This window comes from Falco peregrinus, chromosome 11 (genome assembly GCF_023634155.1).
Source record: "Falco peregrinus isolate bFalPer1 chromosome 11, bFalPer1.pri, whole genome shotgun sequence".
Classification (NCBI taxonomy): Eukaryota; Metazoa; Chordata; class Aves; order Falconiformes; family Falconidae; genus Falco; species Falco peregrinus.
Genome location: NC_073731.1, coordinates 18,394,111 through 18,410,569, shown reverse-complemented (window position 1 = coordinate 18,410,569; position 16,459 = coordinate 18,394,111). Strand labels below are relative to the sequence as shown.

The 16,459-nt window shown below is 45.5% G+C and overlaps 2 protein-coding genes across 10 annotated transcripts in view; one reads left to right on the top strand and one right to left on the bottom strand.

Annotated features, from left to right (window-relative positions):
- Positions 1 to 993: 993 nt before the first annotated feature.
- LOC114012563 (uncharacterized) lies at positions 994 to 15,764 on the bottom strand. The gene is made up of 6 exons (XM_055816474.1): positions 15,472 to 15,764; positions 14,003 to 14,150; positions 5,322 to 5,424; positions 4,057 to 4,129; positions 2,908 to 2,990; positions 994 to 2,709 (listed from the first exon to the last, which is right to left on the bottom strand). Exons 1-6 carry the CDS (start codon positions 15,762 to 15,764, stop codon positions 2,390 to 2,392), a joined length of 1,020 nt encoding a protein of 339 aa, XP_055672449.1. The 3' UTR covers positions 994 to 2,389.
- The window catches only part of PPM1B (protein phosphatase, Mg2+/Mn2+ dependent 1B), a 62,368-nt gene continuing 59,929 nt past the window's right edge, over positions 14,021 to 16,459 (top strand). For 5 of the 9 annotated variants that reach the window (XM_055815989.1, XM_055815990.1, XM_055815991.1 and 2 more), the window contains exon 1: positions 14,579 to 14,807. The gene's annotated coding sequence lies outside the window, so the exon portion shown is untranslated. Of the gene's footprint in view, positions 14,089 to 14,578; positions 14,808 to 16,459 lie in introns of those variants that run through there. The other 4 variants (XM_055815992.1, XM_055815987.1, XM_055815986.1 and 1 more) reach the window with 2 other exon arrangements.

The window sequence follows — 16,459 nt, the reverse complement described above, 5'->3', positions numbered from 1 at the left end:
TACAGAGTAAACAATTTAACTTTTCCATGGAAATTTAGAAAAGTGAAAGGAGAGAGGAAAGCAGGCATAGTTTCAGCCTTACAAATGCTAGTCTACTTTGCATTCGGAGTCTTTCAATAAACACACCACAACTAAAAACTCTTCCAGAACAAAACTGACACTATTTTGCTTAATACACAGTTGGTGACTTCAGCTAAATAACTTCATTTGTCATAGCATCTTATTACCCACTTAAAATTTTGAGTGATGGAAACAATTAAAATTGGAAGAGAGAAAAAGAAACTCCTTGGGTTTCAACCAAGTAATCAGAAATCCACCTGAAAAGTAGATGTTGCTCAGCTGTTTCGTCAGCGTAATGCAACTATGTAAACGATTTTATTTGCAACCTGAGGCTTTCCTAACAGCTTTTTATATTTGTGTTAGCTTTGCTTAATGAAAAAACCAAAATAGAGGGATTTGCTTCCCTTTAACCTTAGGTGTTGAGCTGAGAACACCTACAATATTTTAGGAGAGTTGGGGCTGTCATTAATAATATCTAGACAAAAAGCAGGAGGATGGCGTTATTTTGTTACTGTGAAATGTTTCTAAATGTACCTTGTGGATTCATATAACCGTAGGACGGTATGTCTGCTGATGACTCATGCTGACTCACCCACCAAGCCAGAATTTACTGAGCCTTCTTCTGTGCCCACACACAGTGATATGATTTCCAGTCTGAGTGAATTCTTTAAAATTTAATTTAGTAGGCTTTAACTACAGAGACAGATACACTTCTTCAATGGTTGCCTTAATTTGTATTTATGTCTTATTAAATGTGTGCTCAGATTATGTTTTGCAGAATGCTTTGAAATAAATCTTTAAAATAATGTGCATAAGTACAACTGTACTTTCCAAGTATGAAGGTCTGTCTGAAAACATTGCAAATACATAAAGCAGTGATAATTTACTGATGCTATGAACCTAAAGGCCTAATACATAATCACTGCCTTTTTGCTATGGCTTTAGCAGCAGTGCATGTGGGCCTCAACGGCGATAAGTCCCTAGGCTTAGGCAATGAATAATTAATAAAAAGACAAATTGACCTTATTGTGGTTTTATTTTTAAGACTGAAAAATCATGTGTTACCCCACAGAAGTCAACAGAATTAAATGGTATAAAACTAGGTGTGAAAGTGGTTCTTCAAATTCTACTACAAATACCTTCAGACTGACTTTGCTTTTTCTGAAATAAATAGGAATTGTATGGTGGACTTTAGTGGGAACATCATCAGTCCAATTATTTGTTTCACTTGGAGTTCTGGTCAAAATCTGATGTGATGTAGCAGCCTGAAAAGTAATTCCTGTTGCAGTACAAGCTGCAGTGACTGAAGAGATGAATGCGAGTGAGGTTCTCTCTTGGAACCAAATAAATGCTTCTCTTCATTCTCGTACTCTTTAATACAGACTCATATATATGTTAGATCAGGATTTAAGATAGCCTTGTCTTCACTCCAAGATTCTTTACCCTCTATGTAAAAACTAGAAAAAAAAATTTGCTTGGACTACTCCTGCATGATTTGCTTTTTAAACTCTTTCTGACTAAATGACTAATGAATGTTTAAGCAACAGAAAATGAGATGCATGTATCTTCCCTGAAAACATGATCAAATGCTTCAGTAAATTGATCGAGGTCTCTAGTCTTTTCTCCACCTTTCCAGTATTCTGAAAGAACAGTTGATGCCCCCAAGCCATGTACCCTTCCTTCTTTTTCTGGGAATTCATGTAATTTCTCAAAAGTATGTCAGCTTTGACAGTGTTTTGGGGCTGTGTGTGTTACTTCTCTTGCTTCTGCAGTCAGTCAGGCATGATTTCTAATCTGCAAGAGTTTGTCTATGATTCTGTCTTCTCATCTCTGGGATTCGCTAAATTGCCCTGTCCTCTAAATCTGAAAGTGCTGGATGAGTGGACACTTCATCCCCTGTGGTTTCTGCTTCACTGACTTCCTTGTACTTTGGCTGTACAGTCCTTTGTTTTGCTTCTGGAAAACAAAAGTCCCAGACTTTTAAGTCTTTAGTCACACCTTCCTGCCTGCATCTTTGTTCACACAGCGCTTCCTTGTAATTCTGTCACTAGAATTCAGAAGTTGTTGGTTTTGTGGTTTGAGTTAAATGTGCTTGACAATAGATATAACTTCTTTTTGTTACTTCAGCCCTCAGTGGCCATTAACATTTTTGTATGTAATGGGGCATGTTACAAGGAGAACCACGTAGCTGTATGACAGGGTTTGAATACAAGTTGAAATAAGTTTTTCTACCTCGGTCCCCATATGTTCTGCCTTTTAACGTTCCTCCTTTTGCTGTTGCACTGCCAGTCATAGTCTACATTTCATCTGAGACCATTGGTAATTTCTATCAAACAGGCATGCACAAAGGACTCTGCTCTGCCGAAATCCTGTCAGATGCTCTGCAGCAGATGCCCACATCTGAGATGCTACACCTTTCCCTAGTGACAGCAGAGGGCCACGTGCTGTGGTCCATCCTTTGCTGCAGGACATGGCAACTGCCTGGAAGTGCCATAATCACCGAATGTAAACAACAGGCCGCTTGCAGCAAGTTTCCCATGCTGAAGAGATAAGCACCCAAGAAATACAGAAGCTGAGAGTAGATTAGTATCGCCAAGTAATTCGGACAGCTTGCTGTTGGTATCCTCCTCTCCAAGCGGTGCCACAGACCTGTGAGGAGAAAAGACAGATTACTGGATTAATTGTTCTGACAGTAGCTCGTTTCTAAAAGCCGTCTTTCTCAGGGGCCCTGGTCCTTCCCATGTTTTATTACTGGGCAGGGAGGTGGTAAGTAGGCTACTGCCACTACCAAAGCAAGTCATCTGGCCTACAGCCTGTTCCAGAGGGCCATAGACTGAATAAACAAACCTGGTAGTCGTAGCCACTGGAGGCCGAATGCCCCTGTTATTTTCTGTGTCTCTGCAAATACTGTATCTTTTCTTCTTTTACTCCTGATTTGAAAAAAAGTATAATGATAATGTAATAGCGACGTGCTAATAATTGAAAGAGTAATGTTTTTTTCAAGGAGTGAAATTTTCCAAGCCTCGTCTAGCAATGCAAATAAGCAGTTTATGGTGTTTCAGCTAACACTGGCCTATCTTAGATAAACATACATGATTGCAAAGCCTGTATCCAAAGGTCCCTCTCTAGCTGAATAAACTGGCACTGAGGTTTTTCTGTATCTCTATAGCTTATACACTGCTGGGATCCAGTTTTAAGCATCCTACTGTGATATTACAGTGCCAGCAGTGTTTGGCAGTGTCCACTAAGTACTTACTTTTGTATTTATTATACTTCAGCTGTGGAGCCTCTCAATTTATTTTTTTCAAACACTTTATGAAAAAGCTGAGCTTGTTACCATTGAAGAGCTTTGCACAGTAGTACTCTCCAGTGTCTGTTGTCATTCTTTCTTTTCTAGCTTTCGGAATTTCACTGTTCTTACACCCTTTTGCAATGGAATGTAATATTTACATTTCTTGAATCTTTTTCTGGATGTAAGATCCTCACTTGGCTTATCATGGCAGTTGTACACTCTGCAGTTCCCTGCTTGACTGTCTTGGAGTTCCACCTCTTCTTTTGCCTCACCTCTCCTTCCCTGCAATACATTGCATCCTCAGTAGTGCTAGAGCACTGTGTCAACTCCAAGAGATTTAATCTCTGGCACCTGCAACTGTGCAATCTCATGTGGTCAATGAATGCCCCACTGGAAAGACTTCTCCCCCTAGTGTAACACTGACTCTTGCTATTTGTTAAGAAATGCCTTGATTTCTCAAATTTCTCTTGGGTTGTGAGTATCCTAAAAGGTATGTGTGCCAACTCATTCATTTGGATTTGATGCTTCTTCAGAAAGAGTGCCTTGTGCTTGCCACAGTCACTTGAAATCACCAGGCAAAGTTAAATAAGGGAAAAAAAAAGATTATGCTAACAAAGCAACAGTTAAGTTTCTGATATAAAATGGAAACACACTTAAACACAAAACCAAAAAGTATAGAAACAAAATCCAATTTCAATACTTACCTTGTTCTGGGAGCCAAGGAGCTGGTACAACTGAACTTCAGGATGTACTTCTTGGTTTGGTTTCCGCCTGCCTCTGCCCAAAGTATGAGGGAACTGCTTAGTGCAAGGGAGGCTGAACTTCAGAACGTTTCTTTGGATCATCTGCCTTCCCTTGCTTCCTTCAGTTTAAGAAAACTAATATATTGTATGGTAGTTTTGATCAACCTGAGCTGTTTAGATGAATGCAAATGACATGTTTACGCTTATCTCAACCTGAAATGTCTCCAATACATGGTGGTCCTCTGACACATCGATTTCCAAACTTAGATTTACCTTCCTGCTTAGACAGTCAGTTGAATCATAATTTGCTTTGGGTGTCAATTTCCCAGACAGTATAATTTCTGTTATGAACCTTTTTTCATGGCTTTTTAAGATCTTATAAATTACATACAATAAAACTATCAACTGTACATTAGACCCTAACCTCGCAGCTTGTGAAAAATGGATTACTTTATTCATAGAGTTCACACATGGCATGTCACTAATAACGATGATCAGTTTAGGGTCTGGAGCATTTTCTCAAATAATTTTCTTTCCTCTTATTTCCTCACTTTATCATATCAGAGGCTTTACAACTGCCATAGTAACTTCCAACTCTAATTCCCTTAGCCATGGTTAATTATAGATATCCCAGCAGTTTCTCTGTTATTTATGCCAGAGTTTCTTGATAGTGAGCAGGCTAATCGGAGGTCTTCTGTAAGCCCTTTCACTTTCAGAAATACTGCTTTTAAACTGTCAAGTCCTATCACCACAACTTTGGTAGGTTTGTTTCATTTTTGTACTGCATAGTGTAAAATTCATAAAATTCATTAATTTCTTCGAAGCTGAACATTCCCATTTAAAATCCACTATCCTTTTCTCACTAGCTTTAGATTATCTTTGATTAGAAATTATTTTCTAATAATTTGAAATAAACTTATTTAGTTGAGTAACAGGTAGCCTGTTAAAAAGATATGCTTTTACGCACTTCACTGACATAGCAGTTCTGTTGGCAAAAAGGACCTGTGCAACTTCCTTATTTTAGCTGGCAGCCCTCTGGTGGAGTTGGGAACAGAGTTCATAATATTCATTGTGCAGAGAGTCTATTCTTTATAACATAAGGCAACATATTTTATATTTTCTCTTTGATAACTACAACTACTACTTTGTTTTAGTTGTTTCAAAAACTTTATTTTTTTCCTTGAGCAGGACCAATCCTCTACTTCTTCCCTGGCGTGTATTCTTACCAAGATTGGTGGCGCTCTGGCTTGAGCAGAGCTGAACCGAAGGCTGTGATCCTGGGGCTAGTTTCCCTTTGCTGAAACAGGAGGGAGTCAGAGCACTCGGTACCTTGGAGGAAGAACACAGCATACTTAACGTTGACACTACTATTATAGTTGGCATATTTTGATCATCTCATTTTCTCTTTGATACTGATGTACAGTAAAGTGTGAACATTATCTTTAAGCTGCAGTCTGATCTCACTGAGCTTTAAGTGCAGTGAAGGGCAGTGGATTTTCTCTTCAGCAACAACGAACAGCAGGAGCTCTGGAAATTGTAGTGGCATCAGCAGCATCTGTTGTGACAGTTCTCGCGTAGGTCACCATGGTGAGAATGTATCTGAGTGGGGTATTTTTTCTTTTTCTGTCCCAACAGTAATATAATTTCCAGAAGCCAGAAGAACAGCTTATATAAATTAATACCCTTGTCATGAATAATCTCCATGTGGATATGCTAGTAAGAAATACAGACATTTTCTTTTTTAGGAAGGATTTAATGACTGGACAAAGAAGGATTCAACAATACTTTTGAAACTAAATACAACATACTTACCTTAAAACAATTGTTCTGTCTGTTAGTATATAATTGGCAAAAAAACCCACTGTTAATTTAAAAAAAACAACTAACAAACTTAATAAATAAAAACATGGAACCTGGACTACATTCTGCTTTGCTTTTCTTTGTGAAGATTCATTACATGCTTATATGTTTCAACATTAAAAATGCTAATTTTTAAACAGTGGATACTGCATTGAACAGGGGATGTACCTGGATTTGGCACGCAGAAGGCTAAGATCTTTGTTCAGAGCTCAAAATTGAAATGGCTGCAATGTGATAGTGTCTGACACGGGCCACTGGTCAGGGATAGCACCTATCAAACCACCCTACAGAAATGCAGAGAAGGAAGAATTAACTCCTTTTTGTGAGGGGCTCCATTTGGAGTCAGCGTTATCCCTCTTGCCTATCACACGGATTAGCTTTACCTCCCAGCAAGCTGGTGTGCAGTCTGCTGACCTTACCGGATGGGTTTGCTGTTGGTGACTCTCTTTCACCGAGTCACCACCAATTGTTTCCATTGGCAAGTTCACAACCACTCACATCTGCAGCTCTGGACTACTAGGACACTCCTTCTGGGGTTATGCAGCACCGGGATGGATACCAGAGAGAGTTGTTTAGATGTTAACAGATTTTAAGAGAAAGAGGCCCTTCCCTTGCTGTGGGTTTACTTTTCTTGGTTTGTTTGATTTCTTGCCATCTTTCCTTTCTACTTAAAGTGGTATTCATCAGTCACATGCATATATAAATTACTCAACAGCCCCTGCTGCAGTTCAGTTCTTTAGGAAAAAGTTCAGTGACCTACTGGATGTGCATGAAGTTTCTGTCAAAAGATGACATTTTTCCCCCTCAGTCTTTAAAAAAAAAAAAAAATAAAAAAAATCTTCTCGAGACCCACTTTGGTGATTGTTAGCATTTGAGCTGTGTGTTCCGACAACCCTTCGTGCTGTGCATGGTTTGGTTGCCGGTGTTTTTCCCCTCAGAAGGATGATGAGTCACATCCATTCCAGTTTAACAGCTCGGCTGATCTTAACAGAATGCCCTCACTAGAAACATCCACAGAATAATACCAACCATTCACACAGATCAGATTGCTTCTGCCTGATGTGTTGCCCCATTCTAGGCAGCTTTTCTTACCCATTGTGGATAAGAACAACGTGTGTAACTAGCCCCATCTCTCACTGGGGCTCTCAAGCTGTTCTCCCTCAACAATGGGGAGAAAAAGATGGTGAATGGACACGTGTGAAAGTATAAAGTGTCCCTGATTTTATGAAGCTACCTTTTCCACTCCCAGGCAATTACTTGTCATAGTTACAGTAAGGAAGGGTAAAACAGTGACTAAACATTAATGGTGAATATGAATTAGAAAAATATCACAAAGATTAAGTAGGAAGCTGTTAAATTGTTATTAGATTACTACTAGAGATGTGCTTAGAACATGTGTAAGTGGGCAGGAAAAGGTAGCAGTGGAATTGCATCGACCGTGATATATCTCAGTTAATAGCAGCATACTTTAATGATAATCTCTTCAGATTTCAAATTTGTTTCTTTTTTAATCACATGCTTATTTTTGAGTTTTCATTGGAATGGTCTGTACTGTATAACTTTGTATCGATGCAGCATTTGAAAGATGTTTGAAAACAGAGGATATTGTTACCAGAAGTTGTCTATTTTGTGAAGCTTAAAAGAAGGCTTGCTAGCCAAATTTGATTGACTTTTTCAATAACATAAGCTTACAAGCTAAGAACAGAAATACTATACAGTGATAATGCTTACGCTTTTGACCACTCTTATAGCATTTTAAGATCTCTTAAAATATTTCAGTCAAAGAGTAGAAAAAGTAATCTGAAGTCCAGATAGTCAGTGAAGAACAAAACAGGGCAGTAATAATGAAGAAAACATATTAGGGATAATGGGTGAGAGTAGTGTAAGCAAAAATTGCTATTCTAACATCAAGGTAAAATGTTTAGCAAAATTTTAGACTGCGAAAGTAGCCATCTCAGCAAGAAGTTAACAAAACTAACACTTCTAGTCTACCTCCTGTGCCACTTACAATACTACATTGAGTTCTGAGCTTCCTAGTAGCATGGAGGAAAAGTATGATCACAACTGATTGGGTTACCAAAGCAAATCATTGCTTATCAGCTAGGATGCTATAGCAGCATATAGTAGCTTAAACTAACACATCTTGCTTCAGCAGCTGGACAGGCTGGGAGCATGCATACAGGCAGTTATTACAGCTTGCCTGTGGAGTAGTAACTTATTAAGCCATGCTAAGTCACGGCTTAATTACAAACTGGCTTGACAGCTTGTGGCTGGTTGTCCCTACCCAATTTAACAACATGAACAAAGCTCAAATGAAGGCCACAGAAATAATCATGGCACATCAGCCCCTTCAGTTTGTTACAACCCAAAGCCAGCTTATGGCTGCCTGTGTGGAGCTCCGAGTAAGTACTTCCACACTGCCAATTAAGGGCCTGTGTGCACGCAGTTAACCTGTTGCTCAGCCATGCTTAAGATTGCATTTGTCATTCTAATGCTGAAACTGAACGGCATTTCATATCATGCTGTGATAAAATAGAATATTCAGTCCTCCTCCATCATCTTTTTGAAGTGATGAGCTCCCAGGTGCTAGAGGAAATCTCTGACAGTAATCCTCAAAGATCTTGCTTTTTATACTCTTGACGTTAACTGCATTTCTATTTCTCCATCAGTTTAATTGTGTGTGGTTTCCTAGTTCTCCTTACTGTTGGTACCTCCAAGCACTGGGTCATTTGCAAATCTATTTCTCACCACCTTCTTGTGTCCATCATTAAGGAAAATGTCTAATAGGCTTATTCCAAAACTGATCTTGGTGGGGGGCAGATAAAAGGGAAAAATTTACTCAGATACTTCACCTCTGATCATTAGGTTTTACTTCATCCTCTATGGATAGTCCATCAACTCCATTAGTCTCTGGTACTGCTCTGCTAATTCCTGTCATCTCCTCCCATATGTAGAAGTTGAATGATATTATCAAAGAAAGATATTAGATTAATCTGGTAAGGTCCACCTTTTGTAAACAATCATTATGCTTTCTCATTTCCTGCTATACTTACTTTAAAAAGCTTACTATGAGACAAACGGTTTCATTTGACACTGTTTCCTGACTTCTGGAATGGGCATTATCTGTTTTTCCTGCCCAGAGGCTGTAGCCTGTGTTTTATTTTCTTCTTAGATGTGATACCAGCAATTTCCTTTCCCTCCTAGCTATTAGCCATCCTGCCCTCTAACCCTGTGTTCAACATCACCATCTTTACTGAAAATTGAGCCAAAATATGCATTTAGTTGTAGAATCAGATGTAGACTATCTCTAAACCCCACTTCTTCCTCACCAGAAAGCAACAGCAATTCTTTCTTACAATATTATGCCATAGCTGGATAACATCTTGCTGGTTTTCTAGATATCATATGCAAGGTCTAAATTAACCTGGTTTTCCAGGTAAATTCTCTCTTCATTCTCACATTGACATTTGAGATCTTTCCTGAACCAGACCATTTCCCCCCCCCTGTTTTGTTATATGCTCTCTGCTTATAATTCTTACCTCTCCCTCGATGACGCTTGTCTTCCACTTACGCCTTAAAGCCTCTACCTGTAAAAATTTTTGCCTTGTGTGGGATACAGAATCCCAATGGAATTAGCAATTTTGGTTTCAACATACCTAAGGCTTCTTCCACATTCAGATTTCTGTTTTCATCATACAAGCTGATTTTATTGCCAGGCCCCTTCATTTAGCCCAGCTTGCCTTTCTAAAATTGAGTATGTTCTTACTTTCACCCCTACCTTTGATCGCACAACTTGTGATGGCTTACTCCAAGGTTATTATCTACAGTCAGGCCTTCAAGGGCACATTCCTGAACCATGCAAAAGCTTTACTTCTTGCAGGCTTAGTGGCAGTTTGGAGGAGGAATCCATTGACTGCCCCAGTCCAGAATGTCAGCTCCAATTATGAGTAGCATGTATACCCCAAACTGTTAACCAGGAATTTGAAAACTCACTGGCTGGTTCTTTGTATCCAAGCGGTATCATCTCTTTAATAATATGGAGTTTTTAGCTACCTCAGAAACTTCCCTTCAGGGGTCTGTAACAATCTCACATCCCTCTCCTCTCAAAACATTCTATAACCATCTTTTCCAAAAATACATTGGAACTAAATTACGAGCTGTTTTGTTCCCCATGTTTTATTTGCAGAACATTGCTTCCTTAACCTACCATGTTATTATCCATCTTTAGTTCTGTGTTTCCTCAGCTGCAAATCCTCTCTAATCCACGTGTTTCAGTTAGGAAGTCCATGAGTTTTCTTGTATCACAGGGGGGATGTCCTGAACTGTTTTGTGATAGTCGTCCTTTTTTTCCCCAAAAAATGCTGGAAATAGTATATCCACTTTTCAGTTATTTCATTTTGACACAGTAACATTACTTGCTTTTTGCCTCTGTATCTGTGACGTTTTCTTTGCTACCCATCCCACATTCTTCCTATTCCCCGTTGCTGTATTGGCATTTAACCTTCTTCCTCTTGAGCAAAACCCAAGGTGAAACATTACATGAATCTTTCCAAATTTTCTCTACTAATTTCTTAATATGATGATGACCTTATTATCTGTGGTGATTTCCTTCCTTTCTTCACAGATGGTGTAATCTAGAAAGGGGTATGCAGGGAAGTGGCGAAGAACTGAACTACTGTTTTTTAGTGAATTAATTTCCATGGGAAGTTACTCAGCTGAAAATGCGTTTGTTTGCTTTGCAGATAAAAAATGCTCATGTACCATGAATATTCTCAGTGTCTGAGAATGCTTTCTTGTGAAACTAGAGCAGTTGCCACTTGTGGTCAAACCAGTGTGAAGGCCAGTTAAAACATTAGTTGGATACATGCTTCAGATGAAAAGTTAACTTTTTCAAAAACAGAGGTAAAAGTTGAGATAACAATGTGAAAACACTGTCAGATTGAGTAGTTTCCCAAAGTTACTGATATTTTGTCAAGACCTGTTTTACAGTTCATTTGTTTGAACAAATTTTTGAGAGTGATCAACAACTACGCCTAAAAGGACAGATCTGTTTACTAATATCAATAGAACATTAAAAAAAAAAAAGAGCCATTTTAAAAACTCTTTATGTTAAGAATTCACTTTCATTTCTCTTAAGTGCATATCAAATATAGTAATTTGTAAATTGTCTTTATCCTGTACAATCTACTTCCCATTTATTGGTTAATATTTCTATAGTTCACAGATACTTTCATCACCACTAAGAATCAGACAGACATTGTATGTGTTAACAAATGCACACACTTTCAGGCATGCACACATGACTGTCTATCCAACACACATGTATTCTCACAAATATCCTGCTGTAGTAATATTAGATGAAGCTTAACTGGGCCAGCCATGAAAAAGTACAAAATCCCTAGATTAGCCATTAACTCCACATTGCCACATACAACCATTATTTCTCCTACTTATTACTTCACCCACCACCCCTGCTGCCTGTCACTGTGCTACTTGCCTATTGCCACACACAGCTCTTGAGCAATGCCACTGTTCAGTTTTAGCCCACATAAACCAGCCAGATATGCATTTTCTAGTGACTAGGAATGTGCTGTTTGTGCTGGGTTAAGGACTAGTGCACGTGGTGTGGATTTTTATTAATCTCTAACATTTAAGCAGGTAATGTTTGAGAAGCAATAGGGGACATGTTTTATTACTTTAGAGATAATGTAGGGTAACATTATTTTGGGAAGTCAATTCTGTAAAGGTTATACTGGTAGCGAGGTGATATGATAAGGAAGTGTTTTGTTTTTTCTGAATTTGTTATAAGGTGATATATGCAGTTAAAGCTGAAGGTGAAATGAAGGGGATAAGAACAAAAGTGTTCAACCCAGAAGCAAGGAGAAAGGCAGGGTCAGAAGGTTTGGATGAACTGAAAGACTAACTTGTGATTTCCTCCAGTATTTCTGTACATTTTTTTTGTTTAGTAGTCCCTGCGGGAAGAATGGCTGCTACAGTAAATGAGACGGAAGACTCAGTAGCAGCTGAGTATACCGTGGTCATACTGAGCAAAATTATCTAATGCTACCTATGGTATCTCTCTGGCTGGCAGCCAAGAAGCAAAGTAAGGGGTGTAAACAGAGACCTGATTAAAACTACAGCCCAGTTCTGTACTTGCTGAAATCTGTGCAAGATTTACCATTACTTTAAAGAATGACAAACTCTCAAAAAATTCCTGGTGAATCACTTGAAATAAAAACACTTTTAAAAGTCCAAGCAGTATCTAGACTGAATGAATTTTACATTCATCAACCCGAAAATATAGTCATTTTTAGCTATATTTGTCATTGCTGTAATAATACATAAATTGTGTTTAAATGACTATGAGATATAAGCCTGGGGAAAGGGGAGGAAAAAAAAAATCCCTAGCTAGATATATAAAAGCATCTTGAGTCCCAGATCATGTGGACACTGCTAAGTTAACTAGGTTGATTGGCAGCTGGGTCTGGGCACTCAAATTAGCTTGTCTATGAGCAAGTTTTCTATGACAGAAGGCTAACTGCAGCCTCAGCGTTCTGGCCGTTTCTGAGCTTGCTCACGAGTGCCTGTGCTGAGGCAATCTAAGTTTCATTCTCAATCAACTCCATCAGCAGGTCGAGGGCTGTGGAAGCAGCACCGTCACACGGGAGCGACCTTTCCCAGCTTCTCACGGCGGAGTAGACGCACTAAAACCCACAGAAAGCAAAGCTTCGGCGCTTAGAGCTGCAGTTGCATCAGTCACCTGAGCTCAAAGTGCCTCCAGAGGGTTTTCTCGTGTGAGTGGCGGTGCCGATGGCCTCACAGCCAAAAGCTGCGCGGTATTTTCTGTACCGCGGACATAACCCTGGAGAGCTGGGAAAAATCACCCCCCAGCGTGGCGATGTGGAAGAGGGGGAGAGAATGCCACCTCCTGAGGGAAAGTTCCCATCTTTTTCAGGGCCAGCTCCTTGCAAACACCCCAGAAGAGACAGACGTGTAAATAAAAATTGCTACATAAACCGTGTTTCGACTTAGGATCTCAAGTCCTGCTTGTGACAAGGGTTCATTCACCTGATGTGTAAAGTGTGTGGGGAAGAAACGTAAGGGGATAGCAGCAGGCTCTTGTGTGAGAATGTGTGCGCTGCTTGTACGGGCGGTGTATCCAAGCCCAGGGCAGGGACGGCATTTCCCTGTCATTTAGCTTTGCCAGGATGGCCTGCAGCGCCCCAGCGCAGCCACCGCAGCGGGGCTGCGGGGCCAGGCGGGAGCGGGGTCCCTCCGCAGGGCCGAGCCGCCGGGCCAGCCCGCCGCCCGGGATGGGAACGGCGCGGGCTGAAGAGCCGTCACCCGGACTGGCACGGTCCTTCCCGAACAAACGCTTTTGTGTCGGGGCTCGGCAAAGGCTAACGGGCCTCCCGCGGGGCGGCTCTCGCTGCAGCCGGCGGGGCCGAGGGGCCGGAGCGGCCGCCTCCCCCGCTGCCGTTATTCCTCAGGCGGCGCCTTAGCGGTCCCGGTGCGGTGCCCGGTTCGCTCCCCCAGCGGGCTCGGCGGCAGAAATGGCCCCCTGAGAAGCCTCCCACTGAGGCGGGGGGGGGGGGGCGCCCTCCCGTTCGAGCCCCGCCGGTAGAAGGGAACGCCGAGACCCGACACCCCCTCCGCCCCCGTCCTTTGCAAAACCGGCAGCTGCACCCCCCCGAGCCGGCCGGGCACCCCCCCCGCCGCGCCCCCCGGCCGCCCGAGCCGCAGCGGCTCCCGCAGGCGGGAGCAAGGCCCCGCCCCGCCCCCCCACGACCAGGAGACGGGCCCCGCGCCCCCGATTGGCTGCCGGTGATGTAATCGCGCGCACATACGGGTACTGCCCGCCGCTCGCCGCGGGGGAGGTCGCGCGTCTCTGCCCCTCCTCGCCCGCCCCACGGCCAATCGCCGTGCGGAGCGGCGCGCGGGCCGGGACGCGCTCTGCGGTTCCGTCGGCGTCCGCCGGCCCTTCCCCAGCACCCGCCGGCCCCGCTTTATTGGCAGGGGCGACGTCCAATCAGGAGAAGGCACCCACCGATCGATTCACGCCCGATTCGCGAAGCGGCGGCCGGGGCGAGAGAGGCTGCGGGACTGGCGGCGCTGAGAGCCAATGGCCTGCAGGCAAACCGCGCCGGGAGGGAAAGGATGTGGCTGGGGGAGGGAGGCTGGGAGGGGCAAGGGCCCTCGTTGACAGCCGCTTCCGTCAGTCCTGCCCAGGCTACGAGGCCGGATTAAAAATAAAAAAAACAACACCAAAACCCGGTGCGGAGAAAGACCGACTGCGTGCAGTGGCACTTTGATTGACAAGAGCCGTAGCCAATAATTAGCAAAGCAGAGAGGAACGGCCCAATTAGGAAAAAGTTTTTGGGCGGGGCTGGCGGGTGAGCGGCGAACTGATCGACCAATGACACCGAGGAAGGGTAGGGCCTGCAGGGCAGAGGGCCAATGGCCACCGGGGGGGGCGGGACGGCGTGAGCGACGGCAGCGGCAGCCAGTGGGTTGGGAGGAACGCGGGGCGCCCCGGCCGGGAACGGCAGCGGGGCGGTAGGGGCGGGGACGGGGGCTGTGCCCCGCCCGCCCCTCCCGGAGCGCTGTGACGTGGGCGGCGGGGAGGGCGGGGCTTGCGGCGGCCTTTGGGACGGGGGCTCCCAACATGTCCGCGCTGCTGGCGGCGCTCGGTGTGCGCGAGCGGGCGGCGACTGCGGCCGGCGGCGGCCAGCGCGGGGCGGCCCGTGCCTGAGGCCGAGCCAGGGCCCCCACCACCACCTCACCCGGGCCGGGCCCTGCAGGGCCGCCTGGGGCCCGGGCGCCGGGGGACGCCGGCGTTCGTCTGCCGACAGGTAGGGGGGTCAGGGCCGGCCGTGGGGCGCGGGCGGGCGGGCCGCGTCCGCGCCGGGCCGGGCGTGGGAAGGGGCCGGGCGGCTGGGCTGGGCCTGGCGCGCGCGTGTTACCGAGTGGCACAGGGCCTGCGCGCGTGCCGTGGGACGCGGGGGCTGGCGGCGCCGGCCTGCGCCGTGGGGCTGGAGGGGCGGCGGGCGGGGAGGGCCTGCTGCGTGTGCGCCCCGGGCAGCGGGCAGGCGCCGCGCAGGCCAGGCCTCCGCCTCTTCCCGCCGCCGGAGAAGAGGGGGCTCGGGGCAGCGCTGACACGGCCTCCCGGCGCGGCAGAGGGACTGCCGGGGCAGGCGCACGGGGGAGGGACGGTGAGGAAGTGGCGGCGAGGCCGAGCTCACCGGTGTGGCCGATGTTGGGGGCCGGCGGGCCCTCCCTCCGTGCGCCGGGGCGGTGGCAGGGGGCCCGGGCCCCGCACGCCGGCCGCCGCCTGTGGGGCGGGGGAGCAGGCGGGCCGGGCCCTGCGCGGTTAGCGCCGTGCGCTGGGCGGGGAGGGGGCCGACGTGCCCGGTAGCGGCGTGGGGCGAGGGGGCGGCCGGCGGGCCGGGCCGGTGCACGTGCATTGGCTGGGGCCGGGGGAGTGGCGGGCCGGGGCCGGCGGGGCCCGGTGTTTACCGACGGGGTGGGGTGGTGGGAGGCGGCGAGCTGCGGCCGCGGCCCCGCTGCCGGAGGGAGAAGCTGTCGTTAGGCCCGGGCGCTTGTGACGAGCTGGTGCTGTGCGGTGGGGGGGCGGGGAAGTCACAGGCAGATGCGCAGCGCCTGGACGCCTTCGGCGGGGAAGGGGAAAGAAGTTGAAGGAGCTTCTCTCTCCTAGTTCGGGCCTTGCTGGCTCCCTCCGCCAGCCCAGCGGCTAGAAACGCGGTTGTGCTTTTAATATAACTTGTAGCTAGTCGAAGGGAGGGGGTCATTGTGGTGGGCTGGAGGCAGCTGGAGAAATCTGCGTGCGCGTTGTTTTGTGTGCTGTGGTAGGGTGAGGGATGTGTTTATACCGTGGGGATGCAGATGGTGGGTGAAACCACATGCATTTAGGAATAGTAGTACTTTGTGGCTTTTGAATTTAAGAGTGATAGGTAAACAGTCCTCTGAGTGTTGTGAGAAGTAAGGTGGTAAGTTGGCTGGCGTCAAAGCCTTGGGGAGAGGAAGGCTTTGGGTGGTAAGCCTATGTACAACTCGCAGGCACAGTGGTAACAGGCTGCTACAAGGTTCTGAACTCGTTTTGTGTGGTGGCCGGTGTGGTTAGACTTAATGTGCGAGACCTTAGTGTGTAATATGGGATGGTATGTGGACAGAGAAGCATGCGTGTTCTTACTGTGTGTGAGCTGGTTTGTCTGCCACTTCTGGGAGTTGTGTGACGCGTGGCTCGGTGAGCATGTTGAGGTGGGCTAGGGCAACAGGCAGCCTGGGCTGTGCCCTGGGAGGGTGAGAGGAGCTCGGAGCTGCTGTCTCACTTGTGATGAAATTGAAAGGCTGGGTGTTTGTTGTGTTGAGCCATGGGATACAAATTGGAAAACATGTAGCAAATGCCACGTGTTTGGGTGGTGATAGTGCTGTTTGGAGAAAAATCTATGCGTGTCCTGGGGAGCTGTAGAACTGTAGGTATCTG

What these genes read in the sequence shown, in the direction of transcription:
- LOC114012563 (XM_055816474.1), bottom strand. Translation starts at nt 15,764, where the DNA reads ATGACCCCCTCCCTTCGACTAGCTACAAGTTATATTAAAAGCACAACC. An exon ending in AATCGGGCGTGAATCGATCG is followed by an intron (nt 5,425 to 14,002) that starts GTGGGTGCCTTC and finishes TCTTCCTCCAAG; the next exon opens with GTACCGAGTGCTCTGACTCC. An exon ending in CCAGTGGCTACGACTACCAG is followed by an intron (nt 2,710 to 2,907) that starts GTTTGTTTATTC and finishes TTCTCCTCACAG; the next exon opens with GTCTGTGGCACCGCTTGGAG.